Source organism: Hippichthys cyanospilos, chromosome 14 (genome assembly GCF_059441005.1).
Source record: "Hippichthys cyanospilos isolate Australia breed blue-spotted pipefish chromosome 14, RoL_Hcya_1.0, whole genome shotgun sequence".
NCBI classification, from domain to species: domain Eukaryota; kingdom Metazoa; phylum Chordata; class Actinopteri; order Syngnathiformes; family Syngnathidae; genus Hippichthys; species Hippichthys cyanospilos.
This window is the reverse complement of record NC_142382.1, coordinates 250,005-276,272: the sequence shown is the minus strand read 5'-3', so window position 1 is coordinate 276,272 and position 26,268 is coordinate 250,005. Positions and strand designations below refer to the sequence as shown.

The 26,268-nt window shown below is 60.4% G+C and overlaps 1 protein-coding gene across 2 annotated transcripts; it reads right to left on the bottom strand.

Annotated features, from left to right (window-relative positions):
- Positions 1 to 321: 321 nt before the first annotated feature.
- Positions 322 to 13,598, bottom strand: prkd1 (protein kinase D1). Of its 2 annotated transcripts, XM_088433610.1 has the most exons (21): positions 13,395 to 13,598; positions 10,309 to 10,447; positions 9,358 to 9,489; positions 8,830 to 8,987; positions 8,736 to 8,759; positions 8,014 to 8,218; positions 7,684 to 7,761; positions 7,414 to 7,609; positions 7,124 to 7,247; positions 6,778 to 6,855; positions 6,531 to 6,701; positions 5,833 to 5,944; positions 5,543 to 5,595; positions 4,951 to 5,023; positions 4,236 to 4,342; positions 4,000 to 4,161; positions 3,761 to 3,859; positions 3,529 to 3,689; positions 2,937 to 3,043; positions 1,186 to 1,271; positions 322 to 738 (listed from the first exon to the last, which is right to left on the bottom strand). In XM_088433610.1, exons 1-21 carry the CDS (start codon positions 13,596 to 13,598, stop codon positions 556 to 558), a joined length of 2,652 nt encoding a protein of 883 aa, XP_088289736.1. In that variant the 3' UTR covers positions 322 to 555. The 2 variants fall into 2 exon arrangements, with proteins under 2 accessions (XP_088289736.1, XP_088289737.1); XM_088433611.1 differs by lacking the exon at positions 2,937 to 3,043 and having other exon boundaries at positions 592 to 738.
- Positions 13,599 to 26,268: the final 12,670 nt, after the last annotated feature.

The window sequence follows — 26,268 nt, the reverse complement described above, 5'->3', positions numbered from 1 at the left end:
GGTCATCGCAAAGAGAAAAAGGCACACGAAAAAAAAAGCAAAGGAGAAAAAAGTTGCAAACGGGAGAAAAGAATCAAGCACCGGAAAGCAGCACGCAACAAATGAACATTTTTCAAGCGCCCTTTTTATTTGGCCCCGCAAGCAAGCGCACACGTTTGAACGCAGTCGGGCGCTCACGGCGGTAACGCTAGCGCAGCGCTAATCTGTTAGCTCGTCTTCTCTCCGACCGACAAAAAAGGGCAAAGAGGGACTATTTTCGTTGGATTTTTTTCTTTAGCGCCAACGGGCGCCGCGTTATTTGGCGTTGCGCCGTCGGCGCCGTTAGCGTCGGACGGACAAAGGTGAGGCCGGACCGGGCGCGGCCTCGGCCGTCGCTTTCCTTGGCGGCTCCGTCGGCGCAGGCGAGGCGCGAGCAAAGGTGTGGAGAGGAAAGCGCGAAGGAGGAAAGGTCGCCGGTGCCGACGGCGCGACGCTTCCCTCGCCCTCGGCCCCAACTCCCAAGAAAAGGCCGGTCGGCGGGGAAGGGGGGCGGGGAAGGGGGGAGGGGGGGCTCGCTCAGAGCTCGCTGACGCGCTCGCTCAGCGTCTCCAGCTCGTCCTCGCGGGCCGGGCAGAGGGGCGTCCCCCGCAGCCTCGGCCCGGCGTGATGTTGCCAGCGCAGGTCGTCGCTCTCGTGCGTCACGTAGCGCCGCTCCACGCGCCGCTCCAGGCTGCGCAGGTCCAGCCACATCCGGTAGTCCTGAAATTCACGCCCTGAAATTCACGCCCTGAAATTCACGCGCTGAAATTCACGCGCGGGCTCACTCGCCGCTACCTCCGCCCTTTCGTTCGCGCGCGCCTCGGTTTTGCGTGAACGCGCCGGCGGGCGGGCGGATTCGCTCGGCGCGCCATTTGGCTCATCCCGCCTTTTTTCATGCCTTCGCCCGGTCATGAACTTGGTTTCACTAGCTCACTTTGCGCCGGCTTCACTCCTCCTTTCGCTCGTCACGCCTCACTTATTCGTACCTTTGCTTTTTATTTTCACTCACTCGCGTCCTTTCATACATTCGCCCTTGTGGTGGCTTCATTTACCCATCGCGCATCTATACTCACTCACTCACTCACTCACTCACTCACTCACTCACTCACTCACTCACTCACTCACTCACTCACTCACTCACTCACTCACTCAGTCAATCGGTCTGACCTGCAGCCAAGCGTGACTTAGTGTTTTGTCAACACTGTAGCGTTTCCTCATCTTCACCTGAAGAAGATTGTTGATCAGGTCGATGGCTGAAGAAGAAGAAGGGGGGGGGGGGGGGCGTTAAGACTGGCACCGCATCGGGGCTAGGTGGCGCCGTAGCCCAAATCCGTCATCTGATCCGTTCCGCGCCCCCCTACGTGCGGGTTAAGTTCCCCTTTGGCCCCGGGAGAGAGGAGGAAAAAAAAATCCTTGGAGCCGTGCCCGCGGCGGATGCGGGGTGGGAGGGTCGCGAGGGTCAGCAGAGGCTAATGAGCTAAGCTAACATGATGTTAACATTTCTTCAGGGGTCAGCGCTCGGAGCGACTCCGGCAGCGCAGGGCCCCGGGGTGGGGGCGGGGGGGCCGCCGCCCGGCATTATGCACATGAATGCGCGCCCTGCTTGGAATGAGTCCCTCTCTGAGCCCCGCCCCCCGCGGCCCCCGCGCCCCCTTGCATTTTTCGGCGCCGCGGGGCACGAAGAGGTGTGGCTAAGAACGATTTTTAGCCGGCGTCGCTTCTTTGCCACCGGCGGCGATTTGCGTGGGACCGTTTTGGCCGCGTGGCCCGATCTGTCAAAGCCGCAGAAAACGACGGCGGCCTGACGTGAGCTGGCGTACTTGCTGCCGCCTGCCCGCGCTGAAAGCGCCAGCCGTCCCTCAATTTCAGAAAGGAAGAAGCGCATTTTTTTTCTCAAGCTCTGAACCCCGCGGCCGATACTACAGTGGGCGCATTCGTTTATTTGTTTTACCGGGTGGCGATCTTCAGTCGAACACAATCGGACATTTTGCCGACGCGAAATTGGAACGTCCCGGTCCGCCGATATGGAAAATTCGTGGAACGTGACAGGAATACATTTTCTGGTACCCCTAACCCTACGCACAGATGCGATCGTGACGGGACGAGCTAGAGGGCCGTTAGCACCCAGTGGCCGTCGCAGCTAACGGTAGCTCCAAAGAGCAAAAGCAAAGAGCGGGCCGACCCCACGTCCCAAGACGAAAGGCTCATTTCAAAGTTATGACGTCTCCGGATGATTACATTAAGAGCGCACCGGTTAGAGCGCACGGAGAGGTCCTTCGGCATTCAGGCACAATCATAACTTTGGCCAAAGACGGATGCTGCCCAACTCGGGGTATTTACCGTACGATGAACTGGAACGCGTGGCGAGGAAAAGGAAATAATAAACATCTAAGTGTGAATTAGCACGCCGGGAAATTTCTAACCAATCGAACAAAGAGAACAGGCTAACGAGCGTGTGCGGGAAGACCCGCCGACGCACGAACTAAGTCGGGTCCGAGGCGAGGCCCCCGTAAGCGAATTTGAGCCCAAGCGGGGGGCGGCACAAACGCAAGCAAAGCCAACGGCGTCCGTCCGGTCGGAGGCGGCCTGACGGTAACGGCCGTCGACAGGCGGCGCGAACTCGGCCGGCGCGCTCGAGCCCAACCTGGCCCGCGTGAAAGTTGCTCATTAAAGCCGGCGGGAGGCCGGCCGGCTGACGGGAGCACAAAGCCTCCCGCTGGCCCGACGCGGGGATAGGGTCACCGCAACCCTAACCCTAACCCTAACCCTGGCGCAGCCAGCACCCAAGAGCGCATTACTACCACAGCCGGCCCAAGACCTTCTCCTGGTGTATGGCAATTGTGGAGAAGATTTTTGGAAAAGCCTAGAAGGTACCGGCTCCACGCTCCATTTCCAAAGGGGCCTCCACTTACACATACCTTCGGGGGAGACCTTTTTCCAGGGGTGCGGCGGGTACATGAAGGCGGCGTTCTGGATCTGGTCGTTGATGTCTTCGTCCTCGTTGAACGGGAAGGTTCCGCTGAGGCTGACCGGCAAAGACAACAGCGGCGGCGCGGTCAGCCGAGGAGCCAGGGCGATTCTGAAGAACGACCTCTGTTCGATGCGCCGCCCGACTTTTCCAAACCCGTGTTTTCCAAACACGCGCACAGACGCGGCATACAAACCGGAGCGCTCCAGGAATCCTCAACGCGGAATAAATCTCATGGCTCCTTCGGTAACGGAAACTACGTGCCGCGCCGCCGCCTCTGTTAAGGAAAGCCGCCCCCGAGCGGCCCTTTGAATCTTCGAGTTTGCCGCCCCCTGCGCCGGCGCCCGCGCCCGACCCTTTGCCTTACGGGAAGAGATCGAGGTACTGTCGCAGCTAGGGAAAAGGGCACGGCTAACGAGAGGCAAAGCGCCGACTTTGGGCGCGCTCCGTAAAGTTTGGCCGGCCGAGGTACAAAGCGGCGACTCGGGAGCGAACGGAAGCGAGGGACGGGCGGCCGGAGCCGGGAGCGGAAAGCGGCCTACCTGACGTAAACGATGACTCCCACCGACCACATGTCCAGCGAGCGGTTATATCCTTTGTTGCGCAGCACCTCCGGCGCCAGGTACGCCGGCGTGCCCACCACCGAGCGCCGGAAGGATTTCTCGCCGATGATGCGAGCGAAGCCGAAGTCGCACAGTTTAACCTGCCGGCGGCAAAGGGGACGGCCGGTCAGCGCCGCCCTCGTCCCCGGCGGCGGGCCCCCCCCCCGGGCACCTGCGGGAGCGGGTCGGCCGACGCCAGCAGGACGTTTTCGGGTTTCAGGTCGCAGTGCACGACGTTCTTGAAGTGCAGGTGCCGCAGGGCCACCAGGATCTGAACCGGACAAGAAAAAGCCACGCGCGCGCGGCCAGCCGGGGATCGGGACGAAATAGCAAAGTAAGGACGCGGGAAAGCCAAAAGAGCCGGAGGGCCGAGAGGAGGCGCCGGAGGGCCGAGAGGAGGCGCGGGCGGACCTGCGTGACCAGGAACTTGGTGATGCGCTCGGGAAGGCGTCCTTTCTCGCTGGACAGGATCATCTCCAGCATGTCGCCGTGGAGCTTCTCCATCACCACGAAAACGCGCTCGGGCGTCTCGAACATGCAGTCCAGGTTGACCACGCCCGGGTGGCGCAGGTTCTGCCGCCGCCGGACGACAGAAAAAGTCAAGCCGCCGCGGCCCCCCGGCCGGACGTGCCGCCCGGCGCCCGTACCTGCAGGATGGCCACCTCGTTCCGGAGCTGGCTCTCCTGTTTGGTGGGGAAGCGGAGCTTGTCGATGATCTTGATGGCCACGTCGCGGCCCGACTTGCGGTGTTTGCCTGTCGGAGGGGATGCCCGCGTCCGTTGTGGCCAAAGGCCGCTTCGCCCTCGCCGGTTGCCCTCAGCGAGCGTCGGCGCCACGCGGGCGAACCGTGACGGACAAACTCATCTTCCCTTCAAATTGTTGTCTTGTTTTCGCCGAGGCCGTTTTGCCGGCCGTCTTGGGCCAAAGCGATCCGGCTTGCGACTACCCAAATAGTTTGTCCCTCCTTCGTTTTGACCTTGTTTTTTTTGGAGCGCGTGAATCGAAACGCTCCCATTTCCCTTGTCCTCCGCGACAGCGGGCGGACCGCCTTCGTCCGGCCGCGTCCACGGGTCCGAACGCCGGCGACTCCCCGGCACGTAAACACGTGAGCCGGTCGTCGTCGAGGACCGCGGCTTTTCCTTTCGTTTTCCGCGTCCTTCAACTTGAGAGGACGTCCCCTTTTCGAAGGGCGGGATGCAAACCGCGCCGTCTTTTTAACATTGCCGGCGGGCGAACGGACACCCGATCCTGGGAATAGGCCTTTGCCGAAAGCTACGTGAGAGTATTCGATATCCGACGAAGGGAACGGCCCGGGAAGTCGGTTCCGGGAAAGCGCGCAAAGGCGGCGGCGCGGCCTTTTACCTCCGTAGACGATTCCAAACTGCCCCGAGCCCAGAACCTCATCCGGAAAGATCTGATAGACGGAGTTGATGTCCTGGAAGACAGCCGGAGACGTTTTAGCCGCGGCCGGCCGATTCGGCTCGCTCATCTCCAACTTGGACTCGTGCCGTGCTGAATGCGCGCGCGGCCTTCCAGATGACGTTGCTTCCCGACATGCCGCGAGACGACGAGCGTGCGTCTGTGTGTGTGAGCGGCGCTGAAGGCAGACGTGAGCAGAGGCGTGTTTTTGTGCACCTCTGCGTGCGTGTTGCCTTACGCCCTCTTCCCTCATATGTGTATATATATATGTATGTATAAAAGTTGGCTGGGTTGTGTGTTTGAAACAGTACCAGGTGCGCGGGTGTGCGGGTGCGCGTGCGTGCGTGCGTGCGCGCTGACACCTCACACCTCGCCGAGGGGCGCACAAAGAAGACAACATTAGCGGGCGGCGGCTGCCTAATTGCCACACGCACGTACGGCAGGCGCCACGGTGACACAGAGGCGTCGGGCGCGCGCGGGGGAACCGTGAGCCAAACATCGGGGGACGCCGAAGCGGCCGCGGCGGCCCCCTCACCACATTCTCCCGGATGTGCCGGTCGGAGACGGAAATGCTGACGGAGATCTCCTCTGTGGACAAAACACAAAACACGGGTTAGGGTTAGGGTGCTGCCGTCAAACCCGGAAGGCACGCCGAAAGGCCAACGCCCGAGGGAATGCTTATCCGCGTGCGCAAAGTCCGTCCGGAAGGGAAGATGCTTTTTTTTGGTCCGCCTGGCGAGCAAACGTCACCGCGCCGGGCCGGGTGGAGCGGAGTCCCGCCCGGACGTCGGCGAATGTATGCAAGCTTCCGGAGGATGTACTCACCGTGCCCGTCGCCGTAGCGACCGTAGGAGACTCCGGCGGAGACGGCCGGCATGAGGGCGTGCCGGATGGCCATCTCCCACATCCGGGCCACGTCCTGACCCGCGCCGCTCACCTGCGAGGAAGTGACACCAGCCCGCGCTTGATTGGGGACGACCCCGGCGGGGATGTTCGACTACCGGGCGGCCGTTCCCGCTTCGCGCGACTTTCCGAATATCTCGACCGTCCGCCGCCGCTCCATAATATGAACCGTCGGGGAGGAAAGTCGGAGCCGAAGTGTCGTGATTTCGCCCGCGCGAGTCTTCTTCAAAGCCGAAGTCGAGGGAGAAGTCATTCAGGCCAAAGCGCTGAACTACTTGCGCTTTTGAGAAATTCTCTAGCAGAGCATGCCAAACGCAGCCCGCTCGCCCAAAATCTGAGAAATTGACGGCGCCCGGCCAGCCCGGCGCGCGGCCGTCTTTTGGCAACGGTAAGCAAGCGGCCGAGGCGCTCCATCCGCGAGATGGCCGGCCGCGCCATCGCGGCGCTGACGTAAAACTCGTATTTACAGAAAACGGAGGCTAGGCCGCGTAGCCGCCGAGGGCCACGGCGGCCGCACGGGCGACGCGATCCGAGCCCACCTTTTGGCTTTCCCCTCAAAGCGCTACGAGCGCCGGCGCGCGGCTCGCGAAATGCCCGGCGAGCGTGTGCGCGGGCGTCACCAGGGCCTCGGCGTCCGTCCCGCCGGCGCCGCGTCCGCGCAGGTCCTCGCCCACAAAGTAGACCAGCGCGGCGGCGGTGGTGATTTCGAAGCAGTGCGCGTTGGCGCCGTCCGGCAGAAGCGAGAAGGCGCGAGCGGCGTCCAGCGACAGGATCTCCGACAGCGGGATCTCCTGAGCGAGTGCAGAGCCAAGAAAGCCTCGCCAAAACGTTCCGACTTTCCCGGTCATTTCCCCCGCCGCGTATTACCTTGTAATATTTACTTCCCGTGTCGTTCTGGTACAAGGTGATGCATTTGCTGTCCAGGCGCCAGTAATGTCTTTTCCTCTGCAAGGCAAGGAGGAGAAGAGGAGTCGGCCAGACGGACGGGGCCTTCTGTTTGTCGCGGACGGTAAGCCGGGCGTGAAAAGAGCGCTTTGGGGCTGGGGTGATTTGAGGGGCTTCCTTCTGACAAACGCTAACCCTAAACCCTAACCCTAACCTCTGACTTCCCTCGGGGAGGGGCGTCCGAAACCCCCCAGCCGGGCCACGTGTTACGCGCCCCTGTCGCGGGGCCGATTTCTAGTACCGGGCGCCGGGAGCACCGGGAGATTACCAGGGTGTCCTTGCTGGTGTAGTGGACCATCCAGCCCTCCTTCAGGACGTTGCTGTTCTTCCGCTTGGCGTGTTTGACCGACTGGACCACTCTCATGAGGGGGATGTTGTTACTGGTTGACGGGCTGCGGGACAAACACGGGATTGTCGGAATGCGGACCGGCGAACCTCGAACGCCCTCGCGTTTGCAGTATCTGAGACCCCCGGAGCCGCGCGGGCCTCCGCCGAACGGTTTCGGGGAGTCCGAAACGGGAAACGGAAATATATTGAAAGCGACCGTCCGGAGCGCACCTGATGGTCCTGTCGGACTCGTCGCCGTCCGGGTCTTGGAAGTCTCCCGGGTCCCGGGGCCCCGCCTCCCCGGTCGCGGCGACGGGCGCGTCGTCCACGGACGCGGCGTCCTCCGTCGGGCCGCCGCCCCTTTCCCGATCGTCCGGGCAATCGTCCGCCGCGTCGCCGTCCGACTCTGGCCCGGGACTCAGCAGCTCTGCCACATCCGGCGTGCGGGTCTGCTCGCGCGTGTCGACTTGAGCGTGCGCGCGCGCGCGGGTCGGTGTTCACCTCCGTCTCTGGATACTTCGCCCAAGCAGTTGTTTGGAACTTTGGGCGCGCAGCGTTTATGGCAGTTGAAGCGGCAGTCTGACGGCAAAAAAAAAAGAGGCAACCGGGGCGGAGCGTTTTCCACACGGTCGTCCGACTTTTGGCGGGGAAATTCATACGGCCGGTTAACGAGCGGCTTTTGAAGCCGGCGGCGCTTGAAGCCGGCGGCGCTTGAAGCCAGCGAGCGGCGTTTGAAGCCGGCGGCGGTCTCGCCGGCAGCGGTCGCCGACGAGCGGAGCGGTTCGGCTCACCGGCAAGGTGACGGACGCGCTCCGGGGCGGCCGACCTTACCTTTGCACTGCAGGCCCTGCCTGAAGAGGCCCTTGAGGAGCTTCTTGCAGTGCTGGCAGACGGTGGGCCGCGTGTACGAATGGATGAGGAAGCTGTGGGGGACTTTGACTTTGGACAGCAGCAGCTTGTCCAGCTGGATGGGTCGGCCCACGTAGGACTGGCAGCTGGCGCTCCGCTCGCGGCCCCGCCACGCCTCCGACGACTTCTGCCGGGCGCACGGAAGCCGAGGCGAAAGGGCGTTTGGAGCGAGGGCGGCGGAGGTGGCCCGGCCGGCCTTCCCGGGCCGGCCTTCCCGGGCCGGCCTTCCCGAGCCGCCTCCCTCGCCCTCGCTCCGAATATGAAGCGCTTTCGACCGCCGGTCGCTCCCCCCGGGCGGCACCCCGGACGCCTCCGCGACATGTTTCCACCAAGCGAGCGAAAAAAAAAGCCCGGGGGCGGTTCGGCGGGCTTCATCGGGCTCCGTTGGCTCCGTCGCCCCGGCCGCTCTCTCGGGGCGGTTTCGGCCACTTGGAAATGGACCGAGTCACCCAAGTAGAAAAGGAAAAGCGGAAGACCAGGAAACGCTCGCGGTACCGCCATCTGCGACCACTCATACAAAGAGGCGCGATCCCGCTCGCCTTCCCCGCTGATGCTTCGAAAGCCTCCAAGCGACCCGCTTCCAAAGCCCCGCCTCAAGCTACCTGAAAGGCCGAGGTGACGAGCGATTCCTCGGAGGACCTTACCTCCGCGTTGGGACTGACGGGCGACTGCAAGACAAAAGAGCAAAAGTCAGGCGGCCGCGTCGGCCTCCGGGCCGGCGCGCGTGGCGGCGCCGACCAGCAGGGCCTCGTCGGCGTAATGGGGCGGCGGCGAGGGCTCGGCCGAGAGGGGGCGCCCCCCGCTCAGCGACACGTTGGACGGACGCCGTCTCCTCGCGCCGCTGCAGTCGTTGGGGATCTTGAAGGCGCAGCGCTTGTGGTAGTTGAGGCCGCAGCCTAAAAGGAAAGCGAGCGCATCGCAAGAGCCCTCGCTGTTCGGAGGGCGAGACAAGACGCAAAGTCCTCGGCGGCGGAAAGAGAGCCCCCCCCCGGCTTTCGTTTTGGCTTGCCGATCCACATCTGATTTGACGAGGGGAAGAACGGGAAACGGGATCGCCTGTTTTGTCGCGGGAATCGCTTTTTTCAGCCGCGTTCTCCCTGGAGTTGGATCGGAATCTCCGTTGCAGACCGAAAGGTTGGGGGGGGGGCAGCGAGTGCCGTCCGCAACGGAGGGGCCGAATGATTCCGCGCCTGCTCTAAATACGACCGGAAAACCGAACATCCCTTTTTTTCATTTGCGCGTTTTGTTGTTTTCTCCGACGCTGACCTTCGCACTTGAGGCCCTGGCGCACCAGCCCCCACAGCATCTCCCCGCAGTGGTCGCAGAAGGCCGGCGCCCGGTACGAGTGCACAAACAGGCAATGCGGCCGGATCTGGAAGTCCTCCGCCGTGGCCGAGGCTGAAGACAGAAACAAACAAAGGACCGGGCGAATCAACCGATCGGACCTCGCGCCCGCCCGGCCGCCGTGCCGGTCGAGCATTAGGAGCTCGGCGCGCGCAGCCGCCGTTCGCCGACGCGCCGCTTTTCCTTTGAAACGCCCCCAGACGGTCGCGCAAGGAAGGCGGTCGTCAGCCCGCGGATAAAGGGAGGGAGTCGACTTCCCGTTTGCCGCTGACACAACAGAAAGCTTGGCGGGAAGTTGCGCCGCTGACGCGCTCGGCGAGACAAAAAGGATGAGGGTGTTGCTGATCCCTGTCCAAATCTCAATTTTAGCGCAAACGGATTACGCATCAAAGTACCGAAGTAACCATGCAGCTGTGGAACAAATGAGTGAGAGTGGCCGCGTGGGGAGATTGTAACCGGGCGGGTCTTCATTCGTCACCCTGAACCCCTCCCGCCTTCAGTGAAGCGTGTCGAAGAATACCCCCCCCCCCCCATAGCACCGTGCAGGAGCAAAGACACGCCCACCTTACCGGAGAACACCTTTAGGTTTTTGCTCGCCGCCTACTTTACTCTCGTATTACTTCCAAAGCGGCCAAGGTTTGCGTCAGCAACCCGGCGGCAACGTCTCATGGCCGACAAACGGACAACGTTCGTATGGTTATCTCCGTTTGTTAGGAGGGACGGCCGCCGGCGTGCGCGCTCCCTCGGCGGGCCTTTCGCTTTGTCGGCCCTCTAGTTAGGTGTCGCGGGGGTTAGGGTTAGGAATAAGGTTGTCGCGGACGTAGGCCTTTTTTCTCGTCGTGGCGCGGCCCGGCAGAATGAGGGTCGGCCTACCGGAGAGGACGGCCTCCACCAGGTCCCCGTCTTGGATCTGCGAGGCCGAGCGCAGCAGCTGCAGAACGTTGTCCGACGCCGAGTCGTGGCGGAAGAGCAGGATCTTGTCGCACATGCCGTAAAAGCCGCACTCGGGAATCTGAAGGCGGCGGGGCGGGAAAGCCGGCGTTAGCTCGGTGCCGCTAACGACCCGGCCGGCGCCTTTGTTCGGGGGTGAGCTGTCAAACTCCGGCCGCCAAAGTAGCAAATTCGCCTCCGACTTATGACACGTATGTGGGGAAACGACAAGCATTTTGGTTTTGGGAGGGGGGGGGGGGACAATACCCCTTTTGAACACTTTTTAGCGGCCCCTGATTTCAAAATGTGCGACTGTGTGACAATCACACTTCAACACGGCCCTCCGAAGAGAAAATATCCACCGGAGTGCGGCTCGTGAGGATAATGTGCCTTAAGGGAACACCTTTGCGCCTGGCGAGATTCTAACCGGCGGCCGTTTGGACACCGGGACGAACACGGACGCTCAAAAAGCCCGTCCCGTCCCGTCGCCCGGCGGAGCGCCTCCGCCGCCACTCGATGGGGCCCTGGCGGCCATATTGCTTTCACGCAAAAACCCGCGGGTTAGGGTCTTTGGCGAATATCTTTCAATTTGCCGCGAGCGCGCCTGCGGAAGAACGATCAAACTTATCAGAGCGGCGTTGTCGATTTCGAAATGAGAAATGAAGCGAAAGCGCGCTTCCGGCCGTCGGGCGAAAAAATACCAAAGGACGACTCTCGCGAGGCATCGATGCGAGCGGCGCTCCGACAAGTCGTCTCCTAGAATGGATGAAAACGATCGGACGCGTCGTTTGAATTTAGCCCGGGGCATCGGTACGAATCTCGGCGACGTTACGAAGAAAATCGTACGGGCGACTCAGAGGGCTTCGAGGGGCGACGAGCGCACGCGACGGCGTCGCGGGGCGACCGACTCGACTCGACGGGGGGAGGGGGACGCGGCGCGTCGCCCGTCCCCCGTCAGACCTTCGGCCCTTCGCTTCCTTTATGGACGCCCCTCTCGTCCTCCTGATGCTCGTCGCCACGGCAACGGCACTCGGTTGGCATGGCAGCGGCCGCCGCGCGAGGCCGCTTCCTTTTCGGCGGCCCCCTATTACCGCACGCACCTCGCTGGTGATGGCGCGCGCGCGCTAGCTGGCGAGGCGCGTCGGCCAGCGGCTCCCGAAAGTTGACACTTTGAGCCACGCCGCGCGCACATCCGGAGCCGGCGAGGCACCGCGGCTAAGAGCCTCGCAAGTTGCCGCCTCTAAATGAAGCGCGGATGAGACAAACACTTTATACACGCGCACGCGCGCACACACAGCACTGCAGGGGTGTGCGTGCGTGTATAAAAGCCGTAATGGCAGGAGGACACTTTACAGGCGCAATCATCACCCTCATCATCTTCGGTTGCCGGGCAACAGGAGGAAAAAAAGCTCAACTGACACAAGCGACTTCATGAGAAGCGCCGGCGCCATCATCCTGTTTCGGAGATCCGCATCCGCGCGCGCTTTTACACCTTCTGCATCCTGCCGGACTTTCGGCACTCCAGGTCGGGCGAAGCTAAGGCGGCGGCGGCCGAGTTTGGTGTTAGTGAGGACAACGGGACCTTTGGACCAAAAACATCCTGCTTAAGGTTTCCGTTTTCATCTCCCGCCAGCCAAACGCTTCCCGTCGTAGGAACAGAGGGGCGGAGTCCAGCGTTTGTCCGGCCGGGCTCCGTTTTGCAACCGCCTCCATGAACGCCGTCCGGTTTGGAAGGGAACGAAGCGCGCAGCCGTCATTTTGGGAGGCACGGGCCCGCTTTGGTGGGAAGGCGCGTTGTTCAACTCTCCCCGGGGCGTCGGCTCACCCGCGTGCCGAACGACGGCCGTAGGGGCGATCGGCGCGCGGGTACCTCGGCCGTCTTGGGCCAGTGGTCGGGGCGCACCCCGTCGCGGGGCGTGACTCCACTCACTACAATATGCAGTGCGTGTATATATATATATACAAAAGGTATAGAGGGTCTAAAACGCCATCGTCGCCGGCCATATCGCAAGCCATCCCTACTAAGGCAACGGACAGGGCGCCAGTGAGAAACTTGCTTCCATTTTGAAAGACGCATCGCTGGGTCCAAATGTGCCGCCAACTGAGCTAGCAGACCGCCGCTACCGAGCCTTTCCCCGTCGCTCGGCCGGCCCCCTTTTTCCGCGGGGTGAGACCGGAGTCCCGCGAGCGCATTTATTTTGGCGGGCCGCGTTAATGACTCGATTAGGGTAAAGGTGTTAAGCGCGGCACGCCGTCACGCAGGTGTTGAGGTCACCCGCTGCTCTCGGTAGCGACGTTTGCGCGACGGCGCCAGGGCTCCGAGCGCAAGTGTCGGCTAAAGTGCGACAATTAGAGCAATCTAATGGACGCGTCACGTCGGGTCCGCCGGCGTTAGCCGCGCGTCTTTGGCTAGCTTGCTATGTGCGTCTTTTAGCCCGTCTGCGCGCGATGTGAAGCGCGCCGCGTAAGTCGACGTTCGTGTTTGTCGACGGAGCGCGCACCGGTTTTTTGCATCGGTGGGGACATCCCGTTCACACGCGTTCGCTGGCCCCTTAGCCGAACCTTAACCATCACGTCCGATAGTCTAGAGCTGAGCCTGACCTCAAGCAAAATCCAATTCAAAGCCACACGAGCGCACGAAAGCAAGCCTCGGCGGAAACAAGATGTGGAAGCGAACCGCCCCGGAACGATAATGGCGTTTTTGCGCTGGAGCTGCTTTCACCCCATCATTAGGCCAAGCGGCCCGCTCGAACCCTTTACCGCCGTCTCGTCTCCTGTCGACGGAAAGGCCGAACGGATTCCGCCGTTGCCGCGGCACGGTCTCGGCGCCGGGCCCGTCCGATGGGAGGAGGCGCGCGGGCCCCGCGTTCGCCACGCCGTCGCCACGGTCTCGGCACAGGAAACGGATTTGGTTCGGCGAGCGGAAGAAGTTGCGGCATCCGACTCGAAAAGAAATACTCTGACGGCTGACGGCGGGCGGAACCCTAACCCCGGTGGCCGAGCCCGAACGCCGGCCGGCGCGTCCTTACCTTCTGGTCCACGATGGAGCGGGCCACCTCGCGCACCCGAGCCAGACTGGCGTCGGCCGGGTCCAGCCGCACCGGCTCTCGGCTCAGACCGATCTGGATGTGGAAGGAGAGCGCTTCGGCGGCGGCGGCTCCGGCCCCGGCTCCGGCTTGGCCGCCGGGGAAGGAGAGAGGGCTGGGAGCGCGAAGGAGCGGAGGCGCGCTCATGTCGCCGGCGAGAGATCCGGACGAGGGCGCGTCGCAACTTCCCAAACGGACCGAAGGAGGGGGGGGAGGGGAAGGGGGGCGGGGGGCACGACGAGGAAGCGCCGCCGTCGTCCTCCTCATCTGACGGAGCCGCAAGTTTGCCGACGAGCGCAAAAGTTAAACGGGTCGCCTTGGAGACGAGCAAGCTGCTGGCGCGATCAGAGGAGGAGCGGAGCGGAGAGGCGAGGGGAGGGGAGGGAAGGGGAGGGAAGCGGAGGGGAGCAGCCAATCGCAAGAGGCGAGTCGCAGGCTCAGCAACAGAGGCCACTTCTGTCAGCGGGCAATCGGACCTGGAACGGCAACACGAGAAGAATCTTGTCAAATATCATCAAACGGTCCAACGATCCTGCCGCGCGAGGCTTCCCTTCGCGCGATCTTCCGTCCGAGCCCGTCGGTCGTAGGACTTCGTCTTACGGTGGAAAGGTCCGGCCTCCGTCCCGATCTTCGAATCTCCTCTTTGGACTCAGTACTTGGAGCCGGTTCGGCTGAAATCGCCGGTAGGCCAGAAGAAGACTTGAAAACGACAACCGCAAATGTATTATTCCTTGACGGGCGCCATATCGTTACTCGTCCTATGCATGTATCTTTATAACGCGCCCGGAATAAGGGTTAGGGTTAGGCACCCCAGGGTTAGCTAAAAGCCGTGGCGCCGTATGAAGTTCTTGGCGTCCGCGCGCTAACGTCCTATAGCGCCTCTGCTGAATTACACGCGGCGAGCGGATAATTGGCGCTCGTCGCGCCAGACGATATTCATCAAAGAGCTTGAAAAAGGTGGGTGACTTCCTGCCGCTCCCGCCGTCAACTTGCCGGCGCCGTGGGCAAACTTTGCCTCCAAACATTTGCGCAGCAAGGCCAAACAAGCTGACTTAGCGCGTCGCCTTTTTAGCACTTTGGCAGGCGACGGGAATAGCGGCGGCGGAGAAGGGAGGGGTGGAGGGTGTCGGACGTGTGAGAGGCGGGATCCCGGTCGGGCGAGCGAGAGAGGCCTCGCTCTGATGGGGGGCCGCTTCGGCTTGAGCGCGCGAGGGAGGGAGGGAAGAAACTGGCAGCCGCCGCGCCGGCGCCCAGTCTACGGAACCGCCGCACTTCACGTCTGCCCTCGTGCGCCCGATCGCCCGTTAGGTCTCGGCAAACGAGACTCGGCCTCTCCGTTGCGCGCGCGGAGGCCTTGCCCGATGCTCCGCCCTCGTCCGTGCGCTTGGCCCGCGTACGCGTTGGCCCAAATGTCTGTTGGCGTGATCAGTAACCAAAATCCAGGTCTTCGTACGTTATCTGGATCGCGCGAAGCTCGCGGGGACGCGGCGAGAACAGGCGGGCGGGACGGCGGCTCTTGAGGACCGACTTGTCGGTTCGGCCGTGCGCCGAGCGATTCCGCCATTGAAAGCGGGCGACCTCGCTTGAAAACCAAAGACAAACGCTCACCATCGGTCTTTTGAGATGAGGGGGGGCCAAAGAAAGACAAGTGGCGTTTTGGAGCCGTGGACAAAAAGGTGGAACCCCGTGGAACCAGCTGACTCGCGAGTCGCCGCGTTGCTTTTCCGGCCCCCTAAAAGCAGAAAGCGCGTTTCGATTGACGGGCTCGAGGATGATGCGGCGCAGCGGGTGCCGGCCGCATGGGTGGCGTTGCGCCGCGCGTGCACGCGCCTCACCCGCCTCACCCGCCTCACCCGCCTCGCGCTTGATTTCGGATTTGGAGAAAAGGGGTGAAAAGATCGAGAAACGCTGCGAAGCGGTGTCGCCGCGGTAACCACGCGGCGTCGGTGCGCGACGCCTAATTGTTTGGCGGTCCCGCGAGGCCGGCGCGCGCGAAGCCTCCTAAGGGCGCCTAATCAACGTTCACCTGCGTCCGACGTCTCACCTGCGCGCTCGGGAGGGAGCGAATGTTGCCATCGCGCAATTAAGTCGACTTATTTCGGTGGCTCCCGTGCGCGTTCTGTTGCGTTTCCATGAGGACGCTTCCCGTTAAAATTACGCGTCGGCCGAAGGCGTGCCGAAGGCGTGCCGCGTCGGCCGAAGGTGTGCCGCGTCTCCCGGCGACGCCGCCGGATCGGTCCAATTCCGTTTGCCGTCGCGTGCGGGCTCACGCGTATTCCATTTGAGTCCGTAAAGGACGCACGCATGAACCGTATGTTGTCAACATCACGTGGCGGAATGGCGCATTCCCCCTCTTGAGCGCGTTCCGTTTGGACTTCAAAGGCCATTGTGTACGGAAACGGAAACGGCGTCGCGTCGCGTCGCTCGTGTTGCGCCGGTTCCTGCATGTGACGTTCGCGTTTCCCCAAAGCGATCGGGGCACCCCAACAAAACGGCGCCCGAGGCTCCGTTTCTCTCGGGGCCCTGAAAGGGGGGCCGCCAACAAGAAAAGGCTCCTTTCATCAAAGTTGCAGTAGCGAGTTTATTTTCCACGCTAGCGGCTGCGGCGGTCCCGGGCTCGGCCCCGCCCCCGGCCTTCCCGGCGTAGAGCGGCTTTTCTCCGGGTTCCTTCCCGCATTCCTAAAACCGCGCCCGCAATCGCACGCTCCACGGCGATTGGGGACGGACGGACGGACGGATGCCCGAACGGGCGGAACGGTGGGTGAGTACGCGACGACCGACGGGACGGTCGACGGAAGGTACGCTGACGGGCGGCTCTACGTGGCTGGATGGCACGAGGGCGGGCCCGGTCGGGCGTGGGACCGGCAAAACAAGCGGCGGGTCCCTCGCGGTTCGGTTCGCCCCGCTGGAAACATGTGTCAACTTGTCCGTCGGGCCCGCGGGCGCGTCCGCGCCCGCGGGCCACCAGAGGAAAAGCGGACCTTCATTATTTTTGGAAATCAACACGTCGGCGTCGGAGCTCCAAGCGCACAGCGCCGCCTCGCCGCCCGCTTGATTAAGGTGTGTAATTGTTCCATAAGCAAAACAGGGCGGCCGCGCGGCTCGGCGGCGCAACGTGAAGAAGGAAAGGAAGGAAGGAAGCGGAAGCAGGAAACGCCGCTCACGCCGAAGGAAGGCGATCGCTGGACCGAGCCTAGCGATCCACCCGAAAAGGACCCAAAAAGGACGCGTTCGCTCGCACCTGCGGGCCGGACCGCATTTTTCAATCCTCGGCTCGCTCGACGCACCGTTAACGTCGAACGCCGTCTCGTCATTTCCAAGGAAAGGGACGCCGGGCGTCTGCTTCGGAATGGCCGGCCGAGAAACGCTCGCCTCCCCCGTCGAATTTCGACACTTCCTATTTCATTATTTTCCCCCGCGGAAAACACGCTTTGGTTAAGAAAGACTCCGACGCACTCTGATCGTTTTGGAACGATTGTCAACACAAAACTTGTTTCAAACAAACCTTTCATACGAAAGAATGCGTTCGATTCAGTACAGATAAAAAACGGAACTGAAACCCGACACGTTCTGTGTTTGTCATGGAGAAAACGTCGAAACAAAATGAAATGCGAGTCATTTGGACATTCCCTTTGACTCTTTATCAAATGTCTTTTTAAAAATATTAAAAACACACACCAACGGAGCACCCCAAAACAAAACATGTGATTTCAGTGATAACAAAGGTTCATTTCATGACATATGCCAAATGCGTAGTACACACGCTTGCTCTAAAACACATACAGTACAGGCCGCAGATCAAATATTTCATCTTCTGCCCAATTTCACGTTGCGATTCGCCTTTGGATGCGCATAAATTCTAAATAGTTTTTTATACTCCGTCCTGCAGTTTACTGCAAAGTAACGTTTATCTAAGAAACAATTCCATCACTCCCGCGCACATCTTGTCACGGTGGCGACTTGAGGCAATGTGGAATGTGGGAAAGGTGGAACCAAAAGGACGCAGGACAGACTGGGACGAAGCTCAAAGGGGGATATTTCATAACAAACGAAAGCAGGGTCGCAATGGACCAAAAATACAGAGTACAACCAAAAACGCTAAACTCAACCGACTGGGGCAACAAGGAAGGGGAGGCGGCACGGGAAAGATATGCAACGAGGACCCTGACCCTAACCCGGCGCAGAAAATAGACAATGACCCGACGAGAAGCAAATGCAAACTGGGAACCTAAATAGCCTACACCCCTAACGAGAAGACGCGACACAGCTGGGGGAGAGGCAAAAGGCGGGGGAAGCTGACTGGAGGAGAAGGAGGGCAGGTAAACAGGATCAAACTAATGAGGCAGAGAGGCCAGGCAGACGCGGGGAACAAACTATAGAAACTAAATGGATAAACGGCCCAAAATCTACGACAAAAACCCCTAGCCGAACATAACCCGGGCAGAACGTGACGCGCAGACAGACAGACAGACAGACAGACAGACAGACAGACAGGCAGGCAGACAGACAGACAGACAGGCAGACAGACAGACAGACAGACAGACAGACAGACAGACAGACAGACAGACAGACAGACAGACAGACAGATGCTTGCCTGCGGACTGGATTCAGTTAAGAAGACAGAACATCCTAGTTCTTTTTTTTAAAAAAAGAAATCATTTGCTGGCCGCTTTCCACCAACGTTTGAAAACTCGCCACTCCGGCCGCCGTTGCTGTTGGCTGATCTTTGCTGCCACCCGCAGGCCGCCGGAGGAGCCTCCGACTTTAGCCACGGCCGATTCCAAAGCCAAATCTCGCAGTTGTCGGAAACGTCTCCCCAAGGCAAAAAACCAAGAACAACAAAAGTCAACTTTTGTTGTTGCTGTGACGCAGAACGCCTTGTACTCAAAACAAAAGTCGGCCAATGATTTGTTTGTCTTGACGAGGCTTGGCAGGTGGCAGCCTACGGTTGAGGCATTTCTTTGCGTTTCGTCACAATAGAGCTCCCTCGGTCACAACAAACCCGCCACAATAAATAGTCATTAGCGTTAGCTTACGAGAACTTTGGCGAAAGCTCGGCGCCCGCTGAGTTTTCGGGGACCGTGTTTTTCGGCGAGTCCGGGGCGGCGAGTCCCGTCCTCGGCCGGCCCTCGGCCCTCGGCCCCCGGTCCTCGGTCACCCGGTCCGGTCGTCGCCTTACGGAAAGACTTTGACGGGGTCCCTCCACGGATTTGTTTGGAGGCCTCCGCTTCGGACTCCCAGCATTGCGTCTTTGCTATCGGCGGACCGCGTCGGCGTCATGTGCTCTAGGGCTTTTTTTCTCGCGGCTTCCGCTGGCCTCCGTTCCCCTCGGTCGCGTGTGGTCTTGTCCGCCCGTCTGTGTTTCGCTGTCCCTCGCAGATCGGCTTCCCCCGACCGGCGTCGAGACTAGTCAGGTCCTGCTTTGCTTTCGTTTAGCGCGGGCTCATTGTCTCTCGCCCAACGTCCAAGTCTACATTGCGCTCGTCTAACCCTAACCCCAACCCCGACCCTAACCCTAACCCTAACCCTAACCACCCCGGATAGGGCGGCACGAATGGGTTCCCCCCGCCGAGAAGCTCGCCGGGGAGGGGGAGGGGGAGGGGGGCTCGAGGCGGTTTCGGGGCATCCGTTCGGGATGTCTCCCGGGTTGACCCTCTCCCACCAGGAGGCTGACCTCAGGGGTGCCTAAGTCCGGACGGAAAGTCTCAGCCGACTCCGGATCAAGCGCTTGACGGTCGGGGTCGGGGCGGGGCCGCCGGAGATCTACGTTTACGGTCTGCGACCCCCTGCCATCGTCGCCTTTTCGTCTTTGCGATCGACGCCTTGCTTCCACTTTACTCTTTGTCCCCGGGGCGCCGCCGGTGAGCCGAAGCTCCCGCGGAGCAGGGTGGCGGGAGGAAGTAGAGAGGACGCGGATGGGCCCGGATGGGCCCGGATGGGCCCGGGCGATACCGGGCGGTCGAATGATCGCCCGAAAGGCGGCGAGGGCGGAGCGGGCGAGAAACCCGAGGGGGGAGCGCAAGGTCAACGTCTGGGATGGGCCGGACGTCCGGAGCCCGGGCGGCGAGCGCCCCCGTCGCAGACGACGGAGAAATAGCATCTTAATCCCGAGCGCTTTTTGAGCAAATGTTAGCGCGCTAAGGTTTAGCCCCTCGGCGGCGCACTTTTTCCAACGGCCCGAAGCGCGCCGGTGCCGGCTCCCTCCTCGGGTTTTAATTCCCCCCAGCGCCGGTGCTTGAGGCCAAATCTAATTTGAGTGAAAAATGGCAATCCAGCTGTTCAGTTGACAGAACGCAAAGCGCGGGGCGCGCACACACGCGCGACGCGCCAAAAGAAAGACACAAAACACACGCCCGCTTTCAGCGCGCCGTCTTCATCTGCACATCAATGGCGGCGGAGCGGAGGCCTCGTAATTACGCCCTCCACAAGTGTGCGCTTGGCGGGCACCCCGCCTGCCCGCCGAGCCCGGATGACGCCGTTGATTGGCGCCATCTTTCTTTCTCGCTCCTTTGCTGCCGTCGGGCAGGATGCGAGGCGCGGCGCGGCGGGGCGCGGCGGGCGCTATTAAATGGAAAGCGGGCAGGTGTACGCACAATCGCGCTCATGCCAACACATACAAAGACATTCCCTTTCTCCGAGTCGCGCAAACACACGCGCGCAGGCAGTCGCACACGTGCGCACGAGTGTACGCGCGCACACACGCGTACGCAAGTAACATGCATCCACACAAAGATGGGCATGTCTCTCTCTCTCTCTCTCGCTCTCTCTCTCGCTCTCGCTCTCTCTCGCCCACTTCCAGTTGTTCACATGCAGCAGGTGAGTGACGAGGGCCCGGTTGCCCGGCGACAAGAAAGCCCGTGCGAAGCGGCCGCTCGGATTGGAGGGCGCCCGACGACGACGCCGTCAAAGTGTGACCCGCGGCCACGCCTCCTGACCCCGGGAGGACTTTGTCCCCCTCTAGCGGCGGGGGGAGCGGGGCGAGGCGTCCGACGCGGGCTTCGCCGCGGGTCTTCCTCGCTTATGAGCCTCATCACCGCTAATTTTGTCAGGCTCCTCCCGCCTTAATGGGCTCAGCGGCCCAATTAGCCCCGGCTGTTAGCACCTGCGGCAGGCGCTCTCGCGCGCGCGCGTTGTCACGCGAGCACCTTTGAGCGGCGCGGCGGCGAGAAAGTGCGCTGATGAGTTGGAAGCGCTGCGCCGAAAAGCGGGAGGTGTAAATGTTTGTCTTTTGTCTCCGCTGCGCCGCCGCCGCCAGTCATTTAGCGGCGTCGAACGCCGACGCGGCTCGTTGCCGTGGCGACGCCGACGACGGATGCTCACGTCCCCGCCGGGGAACGCGCCTCCAACTCGCGTTTGTCGGAACGGCCGCCGTCCCGGCTCGCGGGCCGAACGGCGGCAAACGAAAAAAGGCGCCGCGCCACGGTCCCGGCCGAAACACCCGGGCAACCGTTGCGACGCGTTGGCCGCCGCCAAGGCGCGCTTCGCAAACTCCCCCGTTGTGGAAAAACGTCTGGCCGCAAGCAAGATTTCCTTGCGGAGGAGTTGGCCCGTCCGCACAATCGCGCAAAGCGATCGGCGAAACGCGGAAACGAAAAATCGGCGGCGGCTCGGAGATCGGAAGGGGCCGGGAACAGAAGACGGTGCCGTTTTGCCCCGCTTTGGACATTGTTGCCAAAGTAGGTGTTGAAAAGAGCAGAATTTGCCCCCGAATTCCACACGGGTGCGCGTACGGGCCTTTGCTTTGTTGGCGACCCCGCTTCATTGCCACGTCCGTTTTCGGCCTCCGTACGGGGCGGCAAGACGGTCGTCGAGTGGACGGGTGCAAACGGCCACCCGGGCTCGAAGCGGACCTTGACCGCAGGACCTTGAGCGCAGGACCTTGAGCGCATGGCCGGCGTTTTACTTTGCGTGAAAGCCCGAGGGATTGTTTGTTTGTTCGTTTGTTTGACAACAAGCGCGCGCACGGCGAGAGAGAGGGAGCGAGCGCGAGAGAGAGAGAGAGAGAGAGTAAGCTCCTCCCCCGTTCGGCCCGCTCCAATGGCGGCGTCCGGCTCTCTGTGGCCCCCTCCCCCGCAGAGCGCCCCCCCCCCCCCTCCCCCGGCGCTTGCGTGCTAGCGGCGCTCCGCTGCGTGCGCCTCAATGCCTTGACGCTAACACACTGTGACATGTTACACTCAAACTACTTTAACGATCAATATTCAGCTCGCAGCCCAAACACACACACGCGTCTGTGCACGTCTGCGCGCGCGCGCGTTCGGGAGAGAGATTAAACGGGCGTCGGTGTGCATGACGCGTGATGTGTTTGTGTACATCGAGATAACGTCGGTTGTTTGTGTGAGATTAAATGGGCATCTGCGTACACACAATTTAAGCGCGCGCGTGTTTGAGGGATTAAAAATGTGCGCGCGCGCGCTCGCGCGGAGTGCGAATGTTTTCATTCTCCGTGTGCGCGCGCGCGTGTGAATTGGAGCGGAGGCAGCGGTGTTTGCTAGCAAGGTCTCGACAGCGATAAAAACACAACGGCGACGTCACGCAAACTAGCAGAGCAACAAAAAAAAAGAAAAACGAAAAAGACGGCGGGGAGGAGGGGCAGAAACGGAGGAGGCCAAGGGAAAAGGACGATGGGAAACAAGGGAAGACGGACGCGAGAAGGACGACTTTTCTACCCGTGCTCTTATTTTGAAACGGCGGTTTCTTTGACTCGACGGCGCTAACGCGCTAGGCGACTAAGAGGCGAGCGCGGCATGCATGGGCCCGACCGCCGAAGCGCAGCGCCGGACGCGACTTCTTGCGCGCATCCGAGGTCGGACTCCGCCGGAGTGCCCTTCCGAAGCAGAAACGCCCCTTTGACCCGATGACGGTCAGGTCAGCCGCCTTCAGGTAGGGATCGCTTCGCTCGACTTGACGTTTCACCGAAGCGAGGTCGACGGAAGACAACGGAACGGAGCCGGGCGGAAGAAGAAAGTTGCGAGAAGTGACGGAAGCTGCATGCGCTCCGATCCCATTTTGGGCTACGCCGGCCGATGAAAGATTCGTGACGTCATCACGAATAAGTCACCCAAAAACAACGATGAATATTCGTGCGTGCGTGGAGCAAAAGCCTTCCCTGCGCCCGCGTGCGTGCGCGCGTGCGCGCGAGTGATTCATAATGCATATGAGCCGGTGGCATCGCAGCCGTCACGCGGCGTCAACGTTTCGGCCATTATTGCAAGTTCGTGATGAAATTGCGCTCCTTTTTTCGGAATTTGCGCGACGCGAGCTCCGAAGATCGGCCACTTTTCCGGTGTGCGGAAGGTCAATCCGCCTCGCCGTGCGCGTGACGAGAAAAACCTTGCGAAAAACACGCATTTCCTCCTCCCGTCATGCCGGCCGACTTCCGCGGCCCGATGGCAAAGACGGACGTCCAACAAAAACCGCACGAAGAAAAACGTCGAGGCGAGGTGCTCAGCCAGTCGGTGCGTGGCCTGACCTGACTGCGCGGGCCCCGTCAAATCATTAGGCTAAATCATAAAAAAAATATAAAAAAAAAAAAATATATATATATATATATATATACGCTCAAACACATCCGTGGCTGCACTCCAATCATTGATAAAAAGTCATCTTTTTCAAATTGCTTTTAATGTTTAGCTTAGTTTCTATTTTTTACGTTTAATGAGTACTTTGTTTTGCTGATGGATGTTCTCTCATGTAAAGTGACTTTGAGTATCTTGAATAGCGCTCATCAAATAAAATGCATTATTATATATAAATATATGTATGATAATTATCCTTATGATATCAACATTGTTTTAATGGACTTAAAATGATCCTTATGATATCAACATTGTTTTAATGGACTTAAAATGATCCTTATGATATCAACATTGTTTTAATGGACTTAACATTGCGAAATATCGACGAGCATGCAGTCTTTTCTAAAGCAACCAATTCAAGCAGACGTTTTTCAAATGCGGTGCTTTTGAAGTGCGTCCAAATGCGTTTCGCGTCCACACTTAAAGCGCCGTTTAACGCTCTCTCGGACTCAATAATCGCAAATGGGCAATTTTTCATTTCTACACTTCGGTGTAGCGGAAAAGCAAGAACACCGCCGTCGTCACGTCGAACGAGTTGCTGAATAAAAAGGCCTGGATTCTTTTTTGTGTGCTTTTTGTTTCGCAATGGGGCCCTGCCCTGCCCTGCCTGCCCTAAAAGCGCCTTCTGAAAGGGGGAGTCGGAGTAGGCCAAATATGAAATCTCCATCGGCATTACGTGGGGTGGGGGGCGCGCTTTTTTGGGGTTCGGTAACATTTGTTTGCGCCGTTTCTATTGTTCCTTCGGGTACTTTTTCCCACGCGCGCGCGTTTGGACGCGAACGCTCGCAGGCTCGCTTCCGCGTCCTTCGCTCGCAGGCCCGCTTCCGCGTCCTTCGCTCGCACGCCTTTTGCCGTAATGCAAAGATTTTTCTTCTGCATTGTGTCGCGCACGCGCGCGCTCGGCCGCCGGGAGACAGCCGCCATTGAAATCTTGACATTGTGGCGCCAAAAGAGACTCAATGTTTTTTTTGTGCCCCGCTGGGACATTATTCCATTTATACGCGCGTCCCCCACACACACACACACGCACGCACGCACGCACGCTCGCTCGCTCCCAGTTAATGACGCCGAGCTCTCCGCTCCGCTTGCTCCGAGTGACAAGTCGCTCGTTAACCTGCTCCCGTTGCGCGCGCGCGCACGCACGCGCGCACTCACCGACAGTCACCCGCTGGCAAAGCGCGCTTTACGCTCTCGCGAGCGAGTCCCCCGTGCAGACGCCGGGAAACAAACAAAATACACGCGCGCGCTCGCTCGCTCGCAACTGCATGTCGGCGTTTAGACGGAAAAAACCTCATTTATATTTGTGGGTGTGCAGCCAACTTGAAAGTAGTTGAAATCCGAGGTGACGGGTTTGGATTTGACGATTTGTTTTAGAAACCTTCTACCTCAAGTGTAGCGTTTGTTTGGAAGGCGGAATCACATTTGCCGAACAAAATAGTCTGAATCTCAGCCTTCGCCCCATTCCGACTCGATGCCGCCATCCCAATACAAATCCTGGCATTTTCCGTTCCTGTCCGGATTCGCGAAGGGCGTTGTTTTGATCCCAAACCACCTTGGTCATTTACTCAATGGCTGCCATCATTTATCAATGTCGTCGAATAGCGTTTGGCTGCAATCGGGGCAAGATGAAACGCGATCGACTGGGCGATCGTAAAGACATCGGAAACACACACGCCCGTATACGTTTGAAAGGTGTAATCGTTATCGGCGACCTTTGCGTTTTGTGGATTGTAATGAGCGACTCGTCGGACGTTGTAAAAGCGCAAAAGGAAAAGAGCCGCAATCGTAAGACGGCTGTTTGAAACGCTCGGGCTGAAACGCGTGCTCGCGCCGCGCCGCGCCGCGCCGCGCCGCGCCGCGCCGCGCCGCGCCGCGCCGCGCCGCGCCGCGCCGCGCCGCGCCGCGCCGCGCCGCGCCGCGCCGCGCGGAGCTCTTTTTCCTTGTCCAAACCCACACAAAGATCGCGTACAACAAATGTGGCCATTTGTTTTGTTGGTGGTGTTTTTTTTTTTTTCCTTCTTTTTTTTGGAACGTATAAATCAAGCTGCGAAGTGTCGAAACACGAAGACGTCCCGACACTCAAAATGTAAACACGGGAAAGCGTCTTCATCTTCGTCACCGTCATCATCGTCGTCTTGCTCTATTTTTTTCGCCTTGACAAGCAAAAGCAATTTAATCAGCTAATTAATCGACCGCTTTAAGGGCCCGAGTATGTGAGAAAGACGCGCGCGCGCGCGCGCGCGCGCAGGCACACACAGTGCCATATTATTATTATTGGCTCCGCGGCTCACTGCGCGCGCGCGCGGGCGGGCACTGACTGGTGTACACTAACAAAGGAGCTCTCTAATTGGACCCAGACATCAGGAGGTGTCAATCAAATGTCTTTACAAAGCGACAATCTCCTCCAAAAGCCATTATACGCCGGCGCACACTGCGCGCGCGCACAGCCTGTCGTAATGAGATGTTGCTGCTTGGATCGGACACCTTCGGGCCAAAAGAAAATGTTCTCACAGCTTTCAACCTGCCTGCGCGCGTGCGCCTCTGTCTTCACGGGGAGCGACGCGCGCGCGCGCGCACACACAAAGGAGACCGCGAAGACCGGCGAAGCCGAAGAAGGAGAAGACATTTTGGGGACGCGCTTCCCATGCGCGAGGACGTCCAAAGCGTCGCGCGTCAACAACATTTGGGTTCCGCCGTGCCGTGTTCGGGAAACGGGCCTCGAGAAACGAGGGCGGCATGTTTAGGAAACACGCACGCGCACACGCACACACGCACACACACACACACACACACACGCACACACACACACACGTCACGCAACTTCACGAACGAAGGCCGTAACGCGCATGGCGCGTAAAGGAAAGTGACGCACTAAGGCGGCCTGTTACGGAGAAGCATTCATGTTTTGTGTGCCGCGTTTTGACGGCTCGAGCCGTTAAGGAAAGGAAAGGAAAGGCGAGCGCGAAAGACTGGCCCGCGCTTGGATACGACCTAACTCGGAAAAGGAAGCTCCCATTCCCGCTCTTCCACGCCAAGGCTTCCACCCGGAGCGGCGCCGAGCGGGGAAGGGCGCACCGAGGCGAGCGAGCGAGCGAGCGAGCGGGACGCTGCGCAAGGAGCGATTTTCAACCCGATGCCGATCCCCGTCGGGTGTGCGCGTTCTCCCCGTGGCCGCCAGTCACAAACGGCTTTACACGCCCTTCTCTTGGGCCACTCGCACGCAGCCCTGCTAATTAGCATCT

Excerpts from the sequence above, each read along its gene's own strand:
- prkd1 (XM_088433610.1), bottom strand. The coding sequence starts at position 13,598 with ATGAGCGCGCCTCCGCTCCTTCGCGCTCCCAGCCCTCTCTCCTTCCCC. Across the intron at positions 7,248-7,413 it reads GAGTCCGACAGGACCATCAG|CCCGTCAACCAGTAACAACA; the intron begins GTGCGCTCCGGA and ends TTTGTCCCGCAG. Across the intron at positions 3,044-3,528 it reads GGAGTCATCGTTTACGTCAG|CCTCAGCGGAACCTTCCCGT; the intron begins GTAGGCCGCTTT and ends TTTGCCGGTCAG.